The following is a 22755-nucleotide window of genomic DNA, read 5'->3' as shown; positions in this document are numbered from 1 at the left end:
CAGGGACATGAAAATCAGAGTTTCACTTCCCCCTTTTGACTGGGGGTGAATTTCAGGAAGTGTCTGTGTGGTTGTGCTTCGGGCGACTGTGCTAATGTTCAGGTGAGCAGTGGTGCAAATCAGCATCTCCTGCAACCGGTCACAGCTGCACCACAGCAATCTGTACGCCGTCTCATTTGAGGGAGGTTTTTGTACGACTCTGTATCACTGTGTGCACAGTCTCGCATACGCTCCCATACAGTAGTAATCTCCTGCATCCTCAGCCTGGACTCCACTGATAGTCAGAGTGAAGTCAGGTTCAGATCCACTGCTGCTGAAACGACTGGGAGTACCAGATTGACGGCTACTTATTTTGTAAAACAGCAGTTTGGGAGGCTGTCCAGGTTTCTGCAGGTACCAACTGAGATCATCATCAACGCCTGCACTGGCTGTACAGCTCAGAGAAACCCGCTCTTCCACTCCAGCAGACTTTGATACAGGAGACTGAGTCACAGACGGATTGCCCGTCGATCCTACAAGAAAATAATGTATGCAATACATTATATAAAGAACAGTTCAAACTTAAAACCCTAAATTACTCTGTTTATGTAAAGGTTGGTTAGTGCAGGAGCTATAGAGTAAAATAAATCAAATCAGTGTCTCACCCTGAGTGTAGACTGCCAGCATCAGCAGGGAAACCAGTAACATCTTCATTATGGAGGTTTGTGTGAGTGTGATAGATTAAAACAATGTTACCAGGCACAAGACGTGGCGCCTTAAAAACGGCTGATGTGCAGTGAAGCGCAGCAGATATTCAAATTCTAATGAATGTGGGTGAAAACTCACGCCCGAGTGTCGTCTGTGTGTTTCTGCTCCACAAAGATGAATACCGCCCTCTTGGGTCAAACTAGGAGAATGTAAACTAACTTGAATCGTTCATATCCTGGATGAATCCTGAGCTCACGGGCCCCTGAACACAGACATGTAAAAGACCCCCCCATCCCTCTACTCTAGGAGCAAGACCCTCACGCTCCTTGAAGTGTTTTTTTATGAACTTTGTGGGTTTTCTTGTCTCTGCGTTGTGGTTGTTATGCATCTCTTTGTAGTCTCTTTCAGTGATCCAGACACAAGTCTTAGGTCCACCTTTAATAATAATTTACATACTGTATGGATGATATTCAACGCCAGTAGCTGTTGGTTTCATGATTAACAACACAATCATTTTTAAACTCTTCAATCACTCATATTAAAACGTATAACTGGAATGTGTGTTCGGGTCAAAAGCCACATAACCGTGTTTTCCAGCCTGTTAATAGTATTTGCAAGTACTCTGTACGTGTGTCAACCTGTTGAGTACCATACGAGTGGGTTTTACATCATCATGCATCGGTTTAAGGCAGTAAATGTTTTTTTTTTTTAAATCTCATCTCAACCCCATCTCATTTAGTACTCAAAGTTAAAACGTAACTTCCAAACACTGCTTGACTCGGGTGTGGCTCGATTGTCTCAGGCTTATCAATACATTTTATGGTTTGGAGTCCATAATTACACAGTTCAGTGAACCGAGGATGAATTGGTACACAAAGAAAATGTCTTCTGTTGCGTTAGTTACAAATATGAAACAATGATAAACATACTTTTTAAAAGCTGTTAAAAAAAAAAAAATTTTAAAAAAAAATACAGGACATCACCAAAACATGATATACAAAAAGAATTCTAAGTCGTCCTCCAGTTCAACGCATTCAAACAAACATTTTTCATACAGTTTCTGTGTCGAACTCGCACCAACACACCAACGGTAAGGCATCTACTGTAAAAGGCACCGCTAAAGACAGAACATCTAGGAGAAACATAGTGAGTGTTCAGACGGGTTTGCATAGTGTGCAGAAGAGTCTGCACAGAGGGTTTGACAGCAGAGGCGTGTGAAGTCTGAGTCAAGTCTATCGATGGATAGTGTATTTTGGTGCCTGGTAACCGCTGAATAATTGAACGTTTCATGTACAAAAAAAAGCTTGAATCCCATCTCCAGTGACATACAGGGTAAACGAGGACATACTGGTATGGCTTTTCCGCTGCGTTGTCCGCTGGTATGGGCTACAGTGCAGCGCAGTGTTGGTGCACTCTATAGTTTTCCACGCCACTTTCAAAGCTATCGGACCCTGTCAGGAAGCACATGTGTCGCCATAAAAACAGCAACGGTGGTAACCGGTTGCAAAGGTTCCAGTCTCTCCACACACCAAAATGATTGGGATATTATGAGATATCTTAAGTAAGAAAGAAATGTAATGTAATATAAAACAAATGTTTCTATAATACTGTTATGTCTCATAGCTGAGAGAAGCTCCTAACCGGCAGAAGAAAAGTCTAAAAATAACTTCTTCTCAAACTACGTCAAAGAGTAATTCACAGAGCAAATCAGCATTAAAAGTTACCTCCTAAGTCATTACCTGCTGCAGGTAATGCACGTTTTTTTTATTAAAGCATATTTTGATGGTGACAGCTCACCAACAAATCAATCCAGTAACAGCAGAGATGATGGTTTGCACAACTCGCAAAGCGGTTTGCAGCCCTAAAGAAGTTGGACTACCGTTGGCATCTATTCCTCACACAACGAAATGCCTCCTCAGGACTGATTACATTTTTTTTGTGTGAATCTGGCCTTTGATGTGTGAATAATCTTGAACCTTTGCAACAGTGAAACCACATTCCTAATATGCATACTGTAGTAAGTAACCAGTGTCAACATCAACAACACACACACATACACGTGCTCTGGCTGCAACAAATAGAAAACACACATTATGGCTGTGATATGCGGCTTTAGAACAAGGCACAAAAAAGGAAGGAGAAATCTGGCACCAGTACAGAAACACTGCAGAGGAGTTTTGTGAAGCTGTGGGAAAAAAAAAAAAAAAAAACTAGCAGGTTTGATGGTCATCAAACGCAGGAGACGGTAACGGCTGGTTTGGCTGTCGTTGGCATCCGCTCTTATAGTCCTGAGAGACTGGGATCTAGCGGTTGCTCCTCATGGCCTCCTTGGCTGCCAGGATGAGCGGGGTGAGGCTGGACAGAGGCTTGGCCAGCTTCAGGAATGGGTGCTACAGACAGACGGACAGAAGGAGGGAACGCATGGAATAAAATGTGCCGAGGAAGGAACTTCATTTTTCTGGATTAAGTCACATCAGTTATCTACATACAAGCACACATGCTGAACATGCTCTTGTTCCAGCTTCATAGTCGTGAAGACTTGCTGCTTTGCTATGTCTTATATGATTGTAAATGTAATCTCTTGAACTATTTGAAGAGGTTTTCTTGGATTTAAGATAATTACAACAATTTAACGACAAACAAATCTGCAGATTAATTGATATTGACAATATTTTCAGCTGCAGCCCTAGCGTGCGTTACATTTATTTGAGAGGGATGTATTGATATAAGTGAGTGTGTCGGTCTCCTCTTTTACCTGCAGCAGTTCTCTGCCTGATCCTCGTTTCTCCACATCCATCTCCAGACAGCGGGAGAGGAAAGATCTGAAGACAGGAGACAGCTTCTCTGGACTCTGCAGCTCAGGAGTCCCATTGGTGGCGATTAAATACAATGCCTAAGACGAGCATAATGCCATAGGAAGAAAAGCAGTGGGTTATAATCTTTAAGTAATCTAATCAATTCATTCCTTTACAGACTTTTGCTAACATCTGACAGATGACAAAGTAGACAAAACAGAAACTAAACTATGGACCACATTCCCAGTGAAAGTCAAGAAATAAAGTGCCGACATTTTGGAAAATATGTCCGTTTGTTGCCACGCTCATATGTCAGATAAATATGACGCTACAGCCAGTTAGCTTAGCACGACGACTGGAAACAGGTAGTCTGGTTCTGTCCAACGGTAACAGCAATTTGAAGACGCCACCTTGTCCTCCGGGAAATAGTGAACACTGATGGCCATTTTTCTGCTCTTTCATTAAACTAAAAGACTAATTGTCCATTGTTTCTCTGAGCACACACACACACACACACACACACACACACACACACTCACCCTGAGAGGGTTCTCGTTGAGGTATGGAGGCTCTCCCTCCACCATCTCTATGGCCATGATCCCCAGAGACCAAATGTCCACTTTGGGGCCGTAGGCTTTCCTGGTCACCACCTCTGGAGCCATCCAGTACGGGGTTCCCACCATGGTGCTACGTTTGCTCTGCTCTGGAGTGATCTGGGCACAGAAGCCGAAGTCAGCTGCAAAGAGAGAAAGAAAGAAAGAAAAAATAATTAGATATCCAATCAGACATGTGCAATATGCGTCTGTGGATCTGTGCATGTTCGCACGCGCGCTCCCTCTTACTGAGTTTGACTGATCCGTCCATCCCCAGCAATACGTTGTCACTCTTGATGTCTCTGTGGATGACCTGGTTGGCGTGAAGAAACTCCAGAGCCTGGAGGACCTGGATGCAGAGAGGGAGTAGGGTTAGGATCCCCCAAAAGCAAGTCCACGTGTGACGCGATACTTATTCCTTCCCATCCTTTCACACTATTCCACTGACCTACAGGTGGCAGTAATGCGCAAAAGAAACCACACAGCAATATGCCGGCAAAGGCAGGGAAGACAAAGAGTACTGCAAGATATATAGTCAACATGGATGTAAACACTTCACTTTGAGAGGTTTTCATGGAAGGTTTTGTAGAGAATCCTACCTCTCTGCAGACGGCTGCGATCTGAGCCTCGTCCATGCACGTCTCCGTCACAACATCAGTGAGGGAGCCACCAGCCAGGTACTCCATCACCACGAAAAGCTCGTCTCCTACGAGGAAACTAAACATGCACACACACACATGCAGAGTGAGTCACATCGACAAAGCAGTCAGCTCGGTGCTGTGGATGTGCACCGTACGTTTGTCTGTGTTCGGTCAGCGTTACCTATCTACGAAGTTGACAATGTTGGGGTTCTTCATCTCCTTCATGACCAGGATCTCATTGATAATCAGCTCCTTCTTCGGCTGCTTCTGCAAGTTGATCTGCTTGATGGCCACCTGCAGAACACGACATCCTGTAAAAGCGGAAACCGCCGGTACACGCAAGCCATGTGGCTACTTACGAGGTACAGCTCATAGTTTTTAACATCCTGAAATCTGGACTGTCAATGTTGGAAGATGCCAAGTTGCCAAGAGAAAACAGATTAGGCTAGAAATGAGGTTTTTAGTCTGTATTTTGAATGGAGATATTCTTGCAAGGTAACTCTCCTCTAATAAGTTTCAAAGGGAAACATATCTTTATTGAAACAGCTGACTTTAAAATGCTGTGATTACAGTAAACAGCACTTTAACCTACAGTTACTTTCTATCGCTAAAAAGTACTCCTTCACTATCCTCCCACTGATGTTTGGGCTTTTCTCAGTCCAGCCTCAACAGTAAAGGAGACATATTGTGCTCACGTCCAGGTTCATGGTTCGAATGATTTTGGTAGTGGCAGAGACAAAGGGGGAAGTAGTCTTACCTCTTGTCCTGTGGCGACATCTATGGCTGTATAAACTGTGCCAGACGCCCTGAAAGTGACAAAGCGTAAGAGGTGAAATAACAATCTGCCGCTTTTCAATGTTCACACCATCCTGAATTCGGACTCACCCCTGGCCGATCTTCTCATAGCGAGTGTATTTCTTCTTAGGATCTCCAATGCTGACAATAGTCCCTAAGAGCCATAACATTTTTTTTAAAAAACAGCTTGGTCAGCTCTACTGGAGCACAAAAATAGTACGTGGCTACGCCTTCGATGAGTCATTCCCAGCGTGAATCTGCGCGTGTGTTTTACATACGGAGCTTCTCCATGATCTCCTCGTCGGTCATCTTGCCGCCTGCCTTCTTCTTCTGTCTGTCAGCTGCCTTGGAGGCGCCGTCTACCTCTGGAGCTGGGAGCGGGTCTATCACCGACCTCGTGTACACCTGAGAGAAACATTTCAGCAACACCTCAGGTGATCTTGCCCTTCTTAGTTTTAGCGGTTTGCAAAGTTGGTGATTTGAAATTCAGCTTACTTTAAAGTACCAAAGGAATTATTTCATTAGCACACAGTGAGAACAAAGTTGAATATCTTTTAGTTTCCCAAGAGTCGTTCAAAATGCTACTTTCCTATATTTTGAAGTTTTTAAAAAACAACATCATCATAATTGTTTTTACTCACTGATTTTGTGTGTTCTGGCCGCGGTGCCACCACTGGAGGTGGTGTGTCGTCATCATCATCGTCTCCATCTTTGCCGCCTGATGGGGAGGTCGCTGTGCCCTGCTTGCCTGGCTGCAACACCAAAAAAAAAAAAAAAGTAGATTAAAAGCGAGTGACATTCAGAGACATATATTATGAATGTATTCAATGTAATGTTATGAATGAAAAACAGAAGTTATGAACGGAACTCCTCACCGACTGCGAGTCTTTATCTGAAAGAGATAAAAGTGTACGGACGGACGAGTTAGTCTGCGCAGTTACAACATTTGGACTTTTATTTATATGTTGAGCAAAAAAGAAAACTGACCTGAGGCGGAAAAACTGAGGTATTTCTGTTTTCCACTGGTGGAGTCGTAGAACTTGAGGATGTCGAGGACGGCCTGAGGATTCTGTTTCTGTTCTGATTTACTGATGTTGGAGGTTTGAAGGAGACGGGCCCACTGCTCCGGCATGCCCTGGACACACACACACACACATTGTCAAACACGTACAGAGATCTACCCATAAAACCAAGAGATTATGTGAAGATACTTACAGTGAACTCTCCAGTGACTGAGTCAAATCCCACATGGATGGTGTGTTCAAAGTCGGAGGGGGAGGAGATCTCAGGTCTGTCCTTGTCCCGGTCCTTCTTCCTGCCTCCTGCAGGTCAAGGGTCAACGTGTTGGTCATCCAATGCAGTGTGTGTGAGATTTAGTTTTTTTACTGTACGTGTCCACATCTCTCACCTTTCTCAGAGGCAAACATGGAGATGATCTTGTTTCTAGACTTCCTCTCCTCGGGCACAGACGGCAGCGGCCGAGAGCTGTGATTGGCCGACTGGGGGTCCTTGGCTCCTCCTCCTTGGCTGCTCATCCTGACAGGGGGGGCGGGGGGCTTGTCCTCACACACTCCGCTGTCACACATCTACACACACGTACACCTGCACAGGCGGGACGAGGCGACACAAATTACGACGCATAGAAGAAACACAGTAAGTCTGTTCGCACGCTCAATCACCGCTTCACTACTTCCTGTTTTTAGATTTCACAACGCTAGTCAAAGCTATACATCTTAGCCCAAAGTGCTGCTGACAAACGGTTGCAAATCGAGTACAGCTTAGCCTACATTACACAAGAGAAATACACTTTGAACAAACTAAACAAAAAGTTAAGAAACACTCACACGGACCTAACTAATCCATCCATGCCACAATGTGTGGGTCAGCGGCGAGTGCAGGAGCGAAGGGAACAGAGAGTGTGAACAGGAAGCGAGGCTGAATGGGCAAAGTGACGTGTTGAGTCTCGCTCACGGTAACACATGAATGAGGAAGGAAAAGAGGCAGGGAGAGAGAGAGGCAGAGAGAGAGAGATGGGGGGGGAGAGAGAGAGGCAGAGAGAGGCAGAGAGAGAGACAGAGGCAGAGAGAGCGAGACAGAGAGAGAGAGATGGGGGGAGAGAGAGAGGCAGAGAGAGAGAGAGAGGCAGAGAGAGAGAGAGAGGGGCGAGAGAGAGACACAGAGAGAGAGGCAGAGAGCGAGATAGAGACAGAGAGAGGGGGGGAGAGAGAGAGAGGGGGGAGAGAGAGAGAGGTATGACAACAGGAGTTAAAGGGAGAGGTGTGGAGAACAGTTCGGTGAGAAGGAAACCTGAGCTGGTTGGTGTGAAATGTCAGAAACATGATGTCGAGTATTGAGTATTTCCATGTCATGATACTTTATACTTCCACTCGACTACATATGAAATACAATGCACTGACAGCACTGTTACGTATTAAACCAGTGGTTTTCTAATCTTTTGGGCTTGTTTTTGTCATATTAAGTTGGAAGAACTTTTACTTATATTGGTTCTTGATACGAGTACTTCTTCCACCACTGACACGCTGAGTGTTATCCATTCCCCTAATATGGTGACACACACATGCGCATGCACACACACACACATTGACTAACGCAACTCTTCTAGTCTTGCAGAGCAAGCAGTTTGATCGACTCCGAGCTGCAGTCTGCATTCTTGGTGACATCACAGACAGGAAACAGGAAGCAAACCAAAAGGTTTCCTCACTTCCCGTGTCTGACCGCCAATGACACACCACAGAATATCAAACCCCCGGATAACAGACGTGGCTCAGGCACAGAAGGTATGCCTGTGACCCCTTCTTTACACACAAAGCCTCCTCCTGACGCTAAACAACACAAAATAAACCAAACCAGGAGAACAGAGACTGTTGAGCCCACAACTCAAAGACGCCTGGCTCCGTCTCGGTATCCCGGACCGGACTTGTCGCACTAGTAAGGCTCCAGTGGGACTAGGGGAGGTGGACTCATGTCTGCAACAGTGATGCTTGGTGCTCGCAGTTAATGGACGATGTTTCTCTGGCATAGCATGTTTAATGTTAAGAATTCCTCTGTGTTTTTGTTGCTGCTGTTTAAATTCCTTCTGATGCTAATTTAAAAAAAGTGCACTGCAGGTATGCACTACCGCTTTTTTGTCTTGTAGCATTAAAGGGACTACAAATACATTTCATTGTGCAACGATAATTAATGAACCTTGAACCCGTGAAGATATCTTGATACAGATTCCTTTCCTGAACACATTAACCAACACACACACACACACACACACACACACACACACAACATGAGGCCTTTACGGTCATACAAAAAGACATTTCACACAAGCTGAGAGAGTCCTCAGGCCACAAACTGAAGACACAAAAGGCTACATTATGACCCTCCTTGTTTCCCACAGCGTCGATCACGTAATCTGATCATAAACATTGTAAAAACACAACCTCCACACACAGAACACGAGACACTACTCTTCCTCTCTTATGCCCACAAAACACCTTTTCAATGCCCTCGCCTCTTTCATATGAGCTCTTCACAAGTACTCACCTGTTTGTGGCCTCTTCTGCGTCTTACAGAAGACCATGTAAACAATAAAAAACTGTTGTATTCCCAGCGAGTGTATGCACCGCTTTCCCCGGCGCTCGTCTATCTCCTTCTGCTCTCACCGTCTCCTAACCCCTCGGTCTCTCATCTGAGGGCGAGTCTTAGCAGGCTGCCTCATTCCTCGGCGATCTTGGATGGGACGGGTGTATTCTTGTTCCGACAGGATAAAATTAGACCCGGTCCAGCCTTAATGTGTATTTTCAAAGTCAGTGAGTGTGACTCTCTGTGTGTGTGTGTGTGTGTGTGAGTGTGTGTGGGGGACTGAATGTTGGGTGCTGGCTAGCCAGGCTGAGACACGTTGTCTCTCAGTAGGAATTCCATAGCTGCAGGGCTGCAGGAGGTTGGGCGTGTTCTACTGTCCGTCCATCTCTCTCACACACACACACACACACACACACACACACACACACACACACACACACACACACACACACACACACACACACACACACACACACACACACACACACACACACACACACACACACACACGGCTCCTCCTCATTCCCTGCCCTAAACCACACACACACTCCTCTTGCCAACAGGGGCTCCATTGTAAGCCCTTGAACATCTTTTATGTAGCTCTGAGCTTTGAGGGGAGCAGGCAGGTGCACACATCAGCACTGCAGGCTACACGCTTGTGTGTTTGTAGAGCTGAACACACCCTAACAGCACTTGTATGATTAATGGATAAATCAGCTAGCTTCTCAACAAAGACTTCATGATTTAATCGTCTGAAGGAATGAGTTTGACATTTGGGGAAATAGGCGTACGCTTTCTCAGAGTTATGCGAGATGGTTGATACCGCTCTCATGTCTGCGTGGTACATGTGTAGCTGGAGTTAGTAGCCAAAGCTTAGCTTAACCCAAAAATATGGCGAAAAGAAGTACAAAGAAAAGACAATTCTGCTTTTTTTTTTACAAGAGTTAAGAGCCAAACTATTTCTTGGCCAGGACCAGTTATGGAGACACGGGGAAGTTACGGGGTCTGCCAAGGAATGGTCTGGCCATTTTCAACTGCAGGCTGAACCGTTCCTTCACATTCCTGTCTCTGTGCTTTTATTTTTTTATTCTAATTCATTCCCTCAACCTCTGCGTGCTCGCTCAGCACCCAGACTATTTCACACCCGGACGTCATCTCATTGCATCTCTCTGTTCTCAGTTCACAGAAGCTCTCTTTTCATCATCTCTGTGCCGCAGAGGCAGTCACAGCTCTCTGTTCTTTATCATTTATATTCCTCATTCTGTGCGCTCTCTCTCTCTCTCTGTTTCTGTCTGTCTCGCTATACCAGAACACTTTCTATTCCCTGTGGCTGGCCGCCATCAAGGGAAGCCCACTTCCTCATCCTGGAACTCCCCGAGCGCCAGAGGGTCACAGGACTGGGCCGGCCAACCAAAACGTAGCAAACGCCGCCACCGAGCTGTTTACAGGAAGTGGACAGCAGGCCTTTTGTATTCAGCTTCTATAAAAGGAAATTCTGCCGAGGACTTCCTGGAAGGAGTGATGAAGTCGACACACACACAGACTACTCTAACCCCTTTCATTCACTCACACAGACAGACACAAAAACACACACATTTGTACTGTATATGTGCACACTGACTCCCTCTACAGTCAGCTCACTGATTATGGGTCTGGCAGTGAATGAAGCGTAAACACACTGCCCAGCTGCACACCCACTCTTGAACACCTTATCCTGTTATTCAAACAGCCGCCTCACCCCTGTGTCAACATTCTGAGGACTCAAATCAACCAACCTGGCAACCCGAAGTCCCGGGACGCCGTCAGAACTCGGTTGAGGCCGTCTGGACCGGGTACAAAAGCCAGCTTCAGGACTCACAGTCAGAAGCCTGTTAGCTTTAGGATCTAGTGCATGAATGTCTGGTTCAGTATAGCTGCTGGATTAGCAGGTTTATACGCTGATGTGCAGCATTTTTTAGGCAAAGCCATAGCTGATAGTTTTTAGAAATGCAGAGGGCATGATTCCAAACTCACATTTTTCCATGAAGTTTTTTTTGCTATCTCCCAAATGAAGTTCTGAAAGCTGTTAAAAATCCTTCTACACACTGCCAGGAATACATATGTGTGTCCTCAGCGGTAGTTTGCAGGTATGCAAGAAATGATTATCTCCAAACCCTGAGCTGAAGAATATAAGTGTGTACTGTAGCCTTACACACATTATACTGTATGTGTGTTGTACATGTTTGTACACAGAACAACTTAAAAAGGGACAGAGTCTTCTGCTTTATTCAATAACATTGAATCAAACCAGCTTTTCAACGGTTAGACATTCACAGGCCCATTTCAGTAAAGTAGGCCTTTGTACTAACATCACATCTCATTACACTACTATAGTGTCCCTGTAGACTGCCATCACTTTGATTTACATTTAAACGAAAGCAAGCCATGACTCCTATTAGCACGAGGATATTGGTCTCGTGACTGCTTTACTTTATTTTATCCCCTTTAAGGGACTAGAAAAGTGTCTCCACAACAGTTATGGAAGAAGCAGCCACACTCAGTCTGATCGCTCCCTATGCCAAAATACAGTTAATAGCATCCAAACTATTACCAAATATACAACTCGTATGTAAGACTGATTCGTTGACTGTGTTGAATGAGCAAATGTAAACTCACCGGTTGCTGTCAACCGCAAAAAGAACAGACCGCACTCTCCGGCCAAACACCCAAGAACTTCGCCCCGTCACCGATGATTTTCACTCCGTTTGAGGCCCAGATTTTCGCTGAGATATCACAAACTTCCCTGAAGGTGTGAACAAAAACAATATCTTTAATCTCACTCACTTATTTCCCGTCTTTCTCCCCGAGTACTCTCGGACTGGCTCCTTGTTTGGCCCGGGGAGGAACTTGGAAAGGAAGCGGAACGTCGTAGAAACAAACATGAGGAATCTGGACCTTGCGGCCACCGTAGCGCTCATAGGGCGAAACGCAAAGGGCGCGTAAAAGGCAGTCGGTGAAAAGCAGCTGCCGCTGTGCCAGTCGGACTGTAAAAGTAAACGGACACAACACCGGAAACAGGGTGACTGTGATCTCAGAATAAAATCTATCTACTCGAGAGCGCTCGAATTATTAATTAATTATTGCCAAACATTTTCTATCCAATCAACTGCAGATATTCGTAATCCTGATATACACCAGCTTACCAAGACAAAAGGAAAAGTAAAGAAATACCCAAAGATTCTCAAATGATATATGAATCACATCATCATAAAACGTCACATTATCAGAATTTATTTTGAAGGTCACTACCGGAAGTTACACATCGAGGTCTGTTGACTTGACACAATCACAACAATGTAGCACAAACATCAGTAACAGCACCGCACCAGAAACAACAATCGCCGAGGAGAAGAACAATAGTACGATATTTTAATTACAGATAAATCACCCACGCTAGCGATAGTGTACGAACAGCTAACGCAATAGCTCAAAACTGCAGTTAGCAATCGTTAGTATTAAATGTTAAACATTTAGCTAGCGTTAGCTTGCAAACAACGTTAATGTAATTTTGGTAAGCTAGATGTTAAGATACATTATCTCAACGGCTGTCCCTGATTTGGTTAAATAGCTCATACTTCCGTAGGGAGATAGAGTCACTTGGTTAGCTAGCTTTGCTATTCAGCAACATTTAACGCTACATCCAATATAGAAATATGCTAGTTTCCTGCACGTAAACCATATGTGTCTAACGTTACTGTTAGTTAAGAAGTTTGTAACCTGGTTCAACTTTTCCTGTAGTGTTACCTGCAGCGCCATGTCTGTGCACACAAAGGACAGGGTTTCATGGGGCGTTTTGTCAGTTATTCTCCCAACAGTTAACACTTACTTTTCCTTTGTTTTTGTCTGTTTGTGTATGTCTTTGTGCACGTCTCTGCGCGCGCTGTAGGTGTGATGTTGTCCCGTAGGTGGAGGTTCGGTTGGGACCGGTACAGTGAGGTGGACCTCTTCACAGACCGCTATGACACCAGTGCAGAGACCCTGTCCCAGGCCATCAGGGCCGCAGCGTCCGAGGAGCCGGACGCAGATGGCAGCGTGCTGTTTGGCCACCTGCAGGGCACTGTGGTCGGCCTCAGATATTACACCGGGGTGGTGAGCATCCATCACCTTCATTCGTGTAGCGCACTGATTCACAAAAGAGACAGTATAGTGGAGATATAGGTTGAGAAAACCTTCAAATCCTCCGTGGTTTACTCTCTTTACAGGTGAATCAAGGTGAAATGGTCGGTTTAGTGAGACAGCCCCAGAATCAGTACGACCACAATGCAGTGATGGTCGCCAACATTTATGGCAACCAAGTGGGTCACATCAAGAGAGAGCTGGCAGCAGCCATGGCCCATGTCATGGACAACAATTTGGCTAAAGTTGAGGGGTAAGTCCATTGTTATTGTGTCATTCTCTGCTCACATGTTGAGTGTCAGAATATGATCTTTCTCAACATCTCAAGGATCGACCAAAACACCTGGCTAACCCTAAATGTAGGCATATATGGGTGCTATTGATGGATTCTCCCCATAAATATCTGTATTCGATTAGATTTCTTTGTTATTGTGTGTCAGGGTGGTTCACTCAGGGACGAAAAACTCGTTCACCATGCCGTTGATGCTGTCCTTCTGGGGGAAAGAGGAAAGCAAAAATGCTGTGATGGAGAGCATGGCCCGTCACGGATATAAACTGAACACAGGAGGAGGCAAAGCAACGGGTACAAACTAACGCACTCACTCATCCAATCTCACTCGCCCGTTAATGGATGTCCTCACATTTATCCACACAGCCTGCATTGTTGCATACAAAATGCCCAGTTTTCAGGTATTGTCATCCACATTACCGCTTATTCTGTGTGTGTATGATTTCAGGTGCAAATCAGAATAGTCAAGGTGCTCGTGCATTGTCGTCTAAAAAAGGTTTGACCATCCCACTAACAGCAGCGGAGGTAATCTACTTACATTTAGTAAATGTAATATAAACGTAACATGTAATTGAATTTAAAAAATGTAGCTTTGTATTTGTTTTAGTCTGCTTTCTTTCGTCTGTTTTTGACAGTAGATTTTGATTTATCACCCCCTTTTTCTTTACATTAAAGCTAAATTGAAGTTAATTTAAATCAAAATGGTGTAACGTTGATGTTGTTACAGGTAATCTCTGCTATACTGTATTTTTTGAAACACCATCTGTGTGGTCGAAACTAAGTGTCTTAACAGAGCATGGTTGTTTGAGTAAGGCGTGTAAAGTTAATTATTGTTCTGACTTTTTAGTGCTCAGAGAATTCATTGTTCAAATGTGGTATAATATAAATGCTAAAATGATATGGAACGACTATACATGTTCAGTTATTGTTGACATAGTAAAAACAGACTTTAAGACGTAAGTCAGCCGTTAAAATTAATTTTTCTTTCAGCTGAAGAACGCATTCGACAAGCTTTTTGATGGCTTGATGGAGAGTGAAGACGGAGAGAAACGAGCAGCCGAGGTGCGTATTTGATCGGTTCATCTGTCTGCATTGTATGTGCATACATTTGTTTGTGGTCAGCATTTGGTCACCTGCTAAATGTCTGCGATAAGATGTCAGCAAACCATGCATCCCTTGGACCTTCTCTTTCTTGCTCCAGTTTTTGGAGAAACTGATTCTCACCTCTTAAGTTGTCTCCCTCCTGCACCCTGAAATAGCTGTGTGTGTGTGTGTGTTGTCAGTGTCTTAGTGCAGCTGTATCGTGAACCTGCTGCTCTCTTTCTCTGCAGTCCGTGGGTACTCCTCTCCTGCCTCACCAGAAGCAGGCGCTGTCCTGGATGTGTGCGCGAGAAAACAAATCTGCGCTGCCACCATTCTGGGAGAGGAGGGGCGAGCTCTACTACAACAGCCTCACGTGTTTCTCTGCCAAAGAAGTACCAGAGAGAATTCGTGGGGGGATCCTGGCAGATGACATGGGACTGGTGAGGAACATGCTCCGTTGTTTGATTTCAGCAGGTTAACATGATGTTTTCTCCAATAAAAGAAGGATAATTAACACTTCACCTGTTTTTAAAGCGTTTTTATTCCACATTTACCACAATAAAAGGCTTCACACGGCTGATACCAAACCCCTGTTTGTGTTTTCCAGGGAAAAACTCTGACAACCATCGCTCTGATTCTCACCAACTTCCACAAAGGAAAGCCTCTTCCTGTGGAGAAATGTGTACGTGTAGCTGTGTGTGGATGTGTTCTTTTCAATCAGTATGCAGTCTTGAGTGACGTGTGTTCAGCCACCATAAAGTGCTCGTTTACATGTGTGCAGGAGGAGCAGCCGTCGCCTGTCAAAGCCAAAACTAAACCAGAGATGGCCTCCAAACTGGAAGGTAATCTCGATTTACAATAAATTAGCTGGTGATGGAGATCTTCTTCTTTGTTGTTCAGTCTTCCTTTATCTCTCTTGTGTGTGTGTGTGTGTGTGTGTGTGTGTGTGTGTGTGTGTGTGTGTGTGTGTGTGTGTGTGTGTGTGTGTGTGTGTGTGTGTGTGTGTGTGTGTGTGTGTGTGTGTGTGTGTGTGTGTGTGTGTGTGTGTGGGGAAATGCACACATTCTTGAATGCTAAAAACAAACCGAGCACTAACCACAGACATGATATGTTTTTGTTTTAGGAAGTAGCCGTGCAATCGATGGATCAGGATCGAGTGATGCAGCAGCTGGTTCTATGCGTCCAAACCTGTAAGTGTGGTTTAACTGAATTTGTCGTGCTCAGATCATATTGTCAGTGACGTGTTTTTAGTATCACTGCATAATTCAATCATGGGTAGAGGTGGGGTGCCCAGGTAGCTCTTGTTTCCTTACTGCAGCGGCCCAGATTTGAATCAAACCCGCAGCCCTTTGCTGCAGGTCATCCCCTTTCTCTCTCCCTCTTTCCTGTGTAGAGCTGCACTATCGAATAAAGGCACAAAAAAAAAAAGCCCCCAAAATCAGTTAAAAATCTTTATGTGTAAAGGTAAGAATGCAAATGACTACATCTGGACATATTTCCATACATTCAGCCAGTGTATATGTCTATAAGTGCACACCTGTTTTGTCAAATGTAATCGTGTTTTGGGCCCTCAGTGGTATTATTGATCCCGCTGACGTGCTCCCTGTCTGGATCAGTTCTCAGGTGGAGGGGATCTGTGTTGATTCGGCCGATGTTGTGGACAAGTCAGATAAGGGTAAGAATTGACTGTCATCTCCATATGCACCACCTTTTAGGTCTGTTCACGCTCTTTGCTTGTTGTTGTCGCCTTACTTTGCTTGTGTGGCTTACGTATATTTTCACCTGACTTCTCCGCTTACAGGTGCCAGCAGAGGAAAGAAGAAAGCCTCCAAGCGAAAGCCCATTAAAGGTGCAAGCCCAGTAAAGTCTTTATATTTGTGCACCGTGATATGTTCATGTAAATGTACATGCATGTTGAAGACACTGTGTGACAAAGCTTGACAGGGAATCTTCTACAAATGACCTGTGAATTTGTCTCAATGCTGTTATTTGGCTTGCATAACATCATAATCACCATTCCCTATGAACTAAAACACTAGATGTATGTTTTATGTGCAGAGGCCCCTAAATTTATTGAGGATCTGGACTTTGCTGCAGCACTGGGTGGCCCAGCAGCAGATACAAGCTCAAAGAAGAAGAAAACTGCCACTCCTACACCGAGTGAGTTCTAACGGTTGACAAACTATATTGTTTTTTGGAGGAAAAAAAGAAAATGTGATATTGGAGATGTATGCGTAACGTTTTTCATATGTGCAGGTGTGGAGTCCTCCATCACTGAAAGTGCAGATGACTTATCAGCAAGAACAACTCTCATCATCTGCCCACTCTCTGTGATCAGCAACTGGCTGGTAGGAATACTTATGACATCAAATTCCTGGTTGTCTTCATAACAAAAGACCTAGCATGGCCCCGTAACACCTTTCACCTCGTGAGGAAAGCTCAACCGAGGCTTATCTTCCTGAGAAAAAATTAAAATAGGTCAAAGTTCCTTCTAAGATCCTGATACACTTTTACAGACGCACCATAGAGAGTATCCTCTGATACGGGGCGACGTTGGGTTATGCCAAGCTGCACTGCAGAGACCTGCAGAGACTCAGTCCAGGTGGTTAGAAACGGCAGAGGATTGTGAGAACTGTGCTTCTAAACTCGGACACAGTGTATGTACGATAGCCGTCTGTCTCTTTAAGAAGGGTAGCAACCTCAGTAAGGACCCAGCTCACCCAGGTCACTTACCATCAGGGACGAGATACAGAGCCACCAAAGCCAGAACAAACAGACTGAACAGTTTTTCCTCAGAGCTGTAGCCTCCATCTGCTTCGTTCAATGCTATCTTTCCATCCCTAAAGTCAGCCAGTCATGTTGTTTTCCTCTGTCCTTTTGTGTGTGTGTGTGTGTGTGTGTGTGTGTGCGTGCAGGACCAGTTTGAGCAGCATGTACGCGCTAACGTGAAGCTCAACGTGTATCTGTATTACGGTGCAGAGCGCAACAGGAGCAAGACCTTTCTGTCCTCTCAGGATGTGGTGATTACCACCTACAACGTCCTCTCTGCCGACTTTGGGGTGAGTGTGGACGGGTCACATGTATATCTGTAAGGTTTGCCAAAGTGTTCACACAGAACAGAAAACATGGCCAATGCATTTAATACGGTGGTGTTGACTGCAATCATTTATTTTGAGAAGGGAAGAAAAAAAAAAATCCTCTAACAGCAGCTAATTCATGTCTGACCTGAACCTGGACTGCGTGTTTAATTCATGTCAATATTCCCTTGAGAGATAATTTGCTTATCTTTTTAAATATGTTTTGTTTACTTTTCAGAATAAGAGTCCCCTCCATGGTATCAAATGGCTGAGGGTTGTGCTGGACGAAGGACACTTCGTAAGAAACCCTAATGCACAGATGAGTAAGGCTGTGCTGGACTTAAAAGCTCAGCGCCGCTGGATTTTGTCAGGTATACCTGCACTTTAACACACACACACACACACACACCGATAGTCCAACATATGAAAACACAAACGTACTTGACCTTATTAATAAGTACACACAGATACAGCCTCAGTATTAAGACAAATACCAAATGTTTGTGTGTATGTGTTCATGCTTCCATCCCACCAGGTACTCCTATCCAGAACAGTGTGAAGGACCTGTGGATGCTGCTAGCCTTCCTGCGTCTGAAGCCCTTCGATGCCAAAGAGTGGTGGAACAGAGTGATCCAGAGACCCGTCACTCAAGGAGACAGGGCCGGCCTGCAGTGCGTGCTCACTACCGTTATATTACGCTGCTGTAATGTAGTAATAAGCCTCCAGGGGGCGTCGTCTGTCTGAGTGAAATCATTGTATTGAGCTGCTTTCTAAGTTGTGACATACCAATGATATTCAAAAAGTCCTGTGATAGTTGATCAAATCGTACCAGTTTGCTATTTTATAAGGTAGCTAGACGTGTTGACAAACTATGGTGATTCTCCAGTGCAGCACCCTGAGTAATGATTAGATGTTAATAAACTCAGACTGTTGATACTGTGCACATAGGAACCTTCAGATCCTGGTGAAGTGCATCACCCTGCGCCGCACCAAGGGCAGCGAGGTGAACGGGCGCCCTCTGGTGTCTCTGCCCGAGAAGAGAGTATGCGTGGAGCAGGTCGAGCTGAGCCAGTCGGAGAGAGAGGAGTACGAGCTGGCTCGCAGTGAGGGAAGAAATACCATCGCCAGGTGTGTGTCGGTGTATGTATGTACATGTACAGCTACATATTGGTGTATTTTCTTCAAGTGATCTTAACTGTGTTTGTGTAGATACGTGACTGAAGGGACCGTCTTGAGGAATTATGCTGACGTGTTGGCCATCCTGATGAGGCTTCGACAGCACTGCTGCCACCCTGATCTGCTGGCAAAAACCTCCTCTGACCTGAGTAAGACCTGCGGTGTGACGTGAGACTAATGCAATAACTGAATAATGTAGCGTACAGCTTCGGAAGCCCTTGAGTCGCTTTATACGCAGACAGGCTTGCCGGAGATTTTTTGTGATTTTTTTAGATTTCAGTTGAAAATATATATTACACTTTTTGAGAATACATTCTGATGCCCAGGTTTCACTTTTGTGCAGCCAATCATGGATGTGTACATTTACAGAGAGCATCTTCTCTTCACGCCCACACAGTCCTGAGAGGAGGTCTAATCAGCAGGAATGATTGAAAACACCTGTGTGAGTGCACCACGGGTGTGTAAAGAGTTTAATCTAGATCTTCTGGTGGGTGGTGTGAACACTTGTATTCTAGGCCTTTCTAGACTTAGTCATAGCAGGTGTAATAATTAACATTAACGATTTTCACCTGTTCCAGGCGCTGCTCTTGAGCGTGATTGCTCGGTTTACTGGGACACCTGAATGAAGAGGAGCCCTCGTTAGTGTTATTGATTACAGCTTTGCTTTTGCACCTGCTATGACAAGTGAAAATCCCTGCTGTGCAAAAGCCCATCTCCCAATTCTTTTCATAATGTTTTTATTCCCGCCACCTTTTTCACACTCTACTGCTAATCGCCCCTTTTATGTCTCGTTCTCTCTTGGTTTCCTGTTTTAAAAGCATATTCACTGCCCCTGAAAATTAATCCTAGTCATTGCTTTTTTCGAGTTACCTGCTTTGCTGATGAGTTTACTTTTTCGCTTATGAATTTCCCTGTATGACTGTGGTACTTATTCACTATTTGCAGCTGGTAACATGTGGAAAAAGTTTACATTGAGGCCACTTATTACCGACTGTTTTATGAGCATGTAGTCTGGGAGGTGAATAAGTCGTACCAACCCCAACGTGAATACAATGTGTGTAATCCTAGAATATAAACATGTCTTTATATAACCCTCACATTCCCAAAATGAAAGCGGTCATGACGTTTGTGTCCTCAATTGTAGCTGCAGCTCTGGCCTTGGTGCACGTTTCAGAAAGATTTTCTTTCCTCTGTGTTCATTTTCACCTGTAAATTGATCAGATACTTTGTCTGTAGGCGCTGCAGCGACACCTGCGGAGATGCGAGAGCGTCTGATAGAGAAGCTGCGGTTTGTGTTGGCCAGCGGCTCTGATGAGGAGTGCGCCGTCTGTCTGGATTCGGTGAACCTTCCCGTCATTACACACTGCGCCCACGTCTACTGCCGGCCCTGCATCGCCCAGGTTATCGGCACCGAGCAGGTAATGTGCTGCCTGAAGCAGACACTGATCTCTAACTGAATTCATATTTGACAACTTAAAAGGCAAGTTGTTCTATCTTTTCTCTCTGCTCTGTGTGTGTGTGTGTGCGCGCATAGGAAACAGCACGCTGTCCTCTCTGTCGAAGTGAGATCAAGTCCAGTGAACTGGTGGAGTTTCCACAGGAGGACATGGAGGAAGAGAAAAGTACAAACTCTGATAAGTGGAGGACAAGCTCAAAGGTACAGCTGCACATATTGAGGATGCAGAATTAACTGGGTGATAAAAGCACTGTTTTGTGACTCTTTCCCTAATTATTTACTCACTCAGCAGTCACTCTTATTAAGCAGTGATGAAAATGTGCTGGAATGCTACTTTATTAGAGCCGTGTTGTTCCTTCTCTGAAGTCGGTTTAATTTATCGCTGCAGGTGCAGGCGCTGATGGGAAACCTGCTCAGGCTGCGATGTGAAGACGGCAGCATTAAGTGTCTGGTCGTCTCTCAGTTTACACGCTTCCTCACCTTACTGGAGACTCCGCTCAGGTAAAAACACACATTCACAGTAGTAGTTCAGGGTTTTTAGAGGTCTCGTAAGTAACTTATAAACTGTTGGATTTGTGGCTCTTAGGTTACCAAACTCTTGTTGTCCAGGTTTAGATATTTATGTTAGCAGTGCACCAGCAGCCCTCAAGTAGATCATTTAGATTTAATTAAATTGTCCGTGTCTTGGCGCTATTGTCCTTTCTCTTCACCAGAGAGCACGGTTTCAGTTATGTGCGTTTTGATGGCACCTTGAGCCAAAAGAAGAGGACTCAGGTCATCCAGGAGTTCCAGAGCCCTGCAGCCGACGGCCCCGCCATCATGCTGCTGTCACTCAAAGCTGGAGGGGTGGGGCTTAACTTGACTGCCGCCTCTCATGTTTTCTTCATGGACCCTGTAAGTGCAGATTTTGAAATTGATCACAAGTGTTTTTTCAGGAAGAAGGGAAATTCTTAACTGCACGTCCGCCTGTTATTGACTGTGTGTTTTAGGCATGGAATCCTGCAACAGAGGAACAGTGCATCGACCGCTGCCACCGTCTGGGACAGACGAGGAACGTTTTCGTCACCAAGGTCAGGAATCGATTACTAAACCGTGTGTGTTGGCACTTCTGTATTTGGGTCTGCGGTGAAAGCTAAGCAGTAGCAAGGCATCACCTGTTCCTTTGCTGGTTTACACTGTGAAACAAGACAGATGTTCAAGATGATCTTCATTATGTGTATAATATTACATTCTCATAGTTAAATTCAAGAGAGAAAAGGTACATGAGAAAAATCACTGACTGGAACATTTTGCATGTATTTATATTTTGTTTGTGTGTGTCTGTTGCTGCAGTTCATTGTGAAAGGTTCAGTGGAGGAGAACATGGTGAAGATCCAGAGGGAGAAGCAGGACCTGGTGGAGAAGGCTTTTGGTTCCAAAAGCACTGACAGGAAAACGTCTCGCATGGACGACATCAAAGCTCTGATGGAGCTGTAGACCTCTGACGAAGTGTTCCCATGTTAACACGTCAGTTCAGGTTCAAACAGTTGCCTGTGTTCTTGTTGGGTCCGACAGTTCACATCCGAAGGGCTGCAGAGATTATTTTTTTCGTCCACAAAGAAAATATTATGTTCATATTTTGACATTTTTCATTTGTAGTTTGTCGTGAATTTTCGACCTTCTGTTTTATTTAACTTCTTTTTAACTTTCTTGTTTAAGTTTTGATACTGATGCATTAACAGGACAAACATTTTCATTGATGTTCTGTTGTGATGCGTAGGAGCGGTTTGTCTTGATCATAAAAACATCAACGCTGTGTTAAAACATGGAGATGTAGAAAAGCCCACCTGTTCTAGCAGCTCGAGTTGTTGATTTACAAAACGGACCAGCTGTGACAATTCAAATGTTCCGTATGTAGGATTTCTTTCTTTTTTTGCCGTCTCTGGATTAAAGAATTGCAGACTGCTGATATTGTACATTTGTAGATTCTGTATTTAAACAGACACGGAGCAGCTTTCAGAACTTCAATGTCTGTTTAACCAAAAACCTGAAATTAAAGGGAAACATCTGTTTACTACACAATCTAATAATCATTTAAGTGGTTACATTAAGTACATGAAGTACTTGTGAGGATTTCCTGCTTTTCTCTGTTTTATGTTATGAGTCGAACAAACCAGGATATTTAAAGACGTCACTTTGGGCCATTTTCTTTTACTCTTTTGTGACATCTCATTAACCCAGGGGCCGGCAACCTTTACCATCCAAAGAGCCACTTTGCCCCATTTTTCACCAAATAAAATGTGTCCGGAGCTGCAGAAGCTATTTGATATCACAGCTTAAACAGTTTTGTATATAGTTATATATACAAAAACTATAGTTTGTTGTATTTGTGAAATTATAGGACAAGAATAAAGACAATTCTTGACATTTTATTG

At 44.4% G+C, this 22755-nt stretch overlaps 2 protein-coding genes across 6 annotated transcripts; one reads left to right on the top strand and one right to left on the bottom strand.

The window, feature by feature from the left end:
• Window positions 1–1112: 1112 nt before the first annotated feature.
• On the bottom strand, window positions 1113–12044 carry LOC306707470 (serine/threonine-protein kinase PAK 2-like). 5 transcript variants are annotated; one of them, XM_079174950.1, is made up of 15 exons: window positions 11929–12044; window positions 6920–7113; window positions 6727–6833; window positions 6499–6646; window positions 6387–6403; window positions 6153–6263; window positions 5790–5916; window positions 5602–5665; window positions 5474–5522; window positions 4898–5010; window positions 4675–4792; window positions 4325–4424; window positions 4022–4218; window positions 3443–3580; window positions 1113–3077 (listed from the first exon to the last, which is right to left on the bottom strand). In XM_079174950.1, exons 2-15 carry the CDS (start codon window positions 7095–7097, stop codon window positions 2991–2993), a joined length of 1554 nt encoding a protein of 517 aa, XP_079031076.1. In that variant the 5' UTR covers window positions 7098–7113; window positions 11929–12044; the 3' UTR covers window positions 1113–2990. The 5 variants fall into 5 exon arrangements, with proteins under 5 accessions (XP_079031076.1, XP_079031077.1, XP_079031075.1 ...); XM_079174951.1 differs by lacking the exon at window positions 11929–12044 and adding an exon at window positions 11761–11871; XM_079174949.1 differs by lacking the exon at window positions 11929–12044 and adding an exon at window positions 9067–9202.
• A 434-nt stretch (window positions 12045–12478) lies between these two features.
• hltf (helicase-like transcription factor) lies at window positions 12479–22595 on the top strand. Its single transcript, XM_079175409.1, has 25 exons — window positions 12479–12503; window positions 13031–13233; window positions 13347–13513; window positions 13701–13843; window positions 13998–14074; window positions 14540–14611; window positions 14881–15072; window positions 15240–15314; window positions 15414–15474; window positions 15756–15822; window positions 16249–16307; window positions 16434–16481; window positions 16691–16792; window positions 16889–16980; window positions 17548–17691; window positions 17948–18080; window positions 18245–18380; window positions 18658–18837; window positions 18919–19034; window positions 20122–20303; window positions 20420–20542; window positions 20730–20842; window positions 21055–21235; window positions 21331–21411; window positions 21674–22595. Exons 2-25 carry the CDS (start codon window positions 13036–13038, stop codon window positions 21815–21817), a joined length of 2886 nt encoding a protein of 961 aa, XP_079031535.1. The 5' UTR covers window positions 12479–12503; window positions 13031–13035; the 3' UTR covers window positions 21818–22595.
• The last annotated feature ends 160 nt before the right edge of the window (window positions 22596–22755 follow it).

The sequence above is a fragment of the Pholis gunnellus genome (genome assembly GCF_910591455.1).
Source record: "Pholis gunnellus genome assembly, chromosome: 15".
NCBI classification, from domain to species: domain Eukaryota; kingdom Metazoa; phylum Chordata; class Actinopteri; order Perciformes; family Pholidae; genus Pholis; species Pholis gunnellus.
The sequence above is the reverse complement of the archived record's forward strand: the minus strand, read 5'-3'. Positions and strand labels throughout refer to the sequence as shown.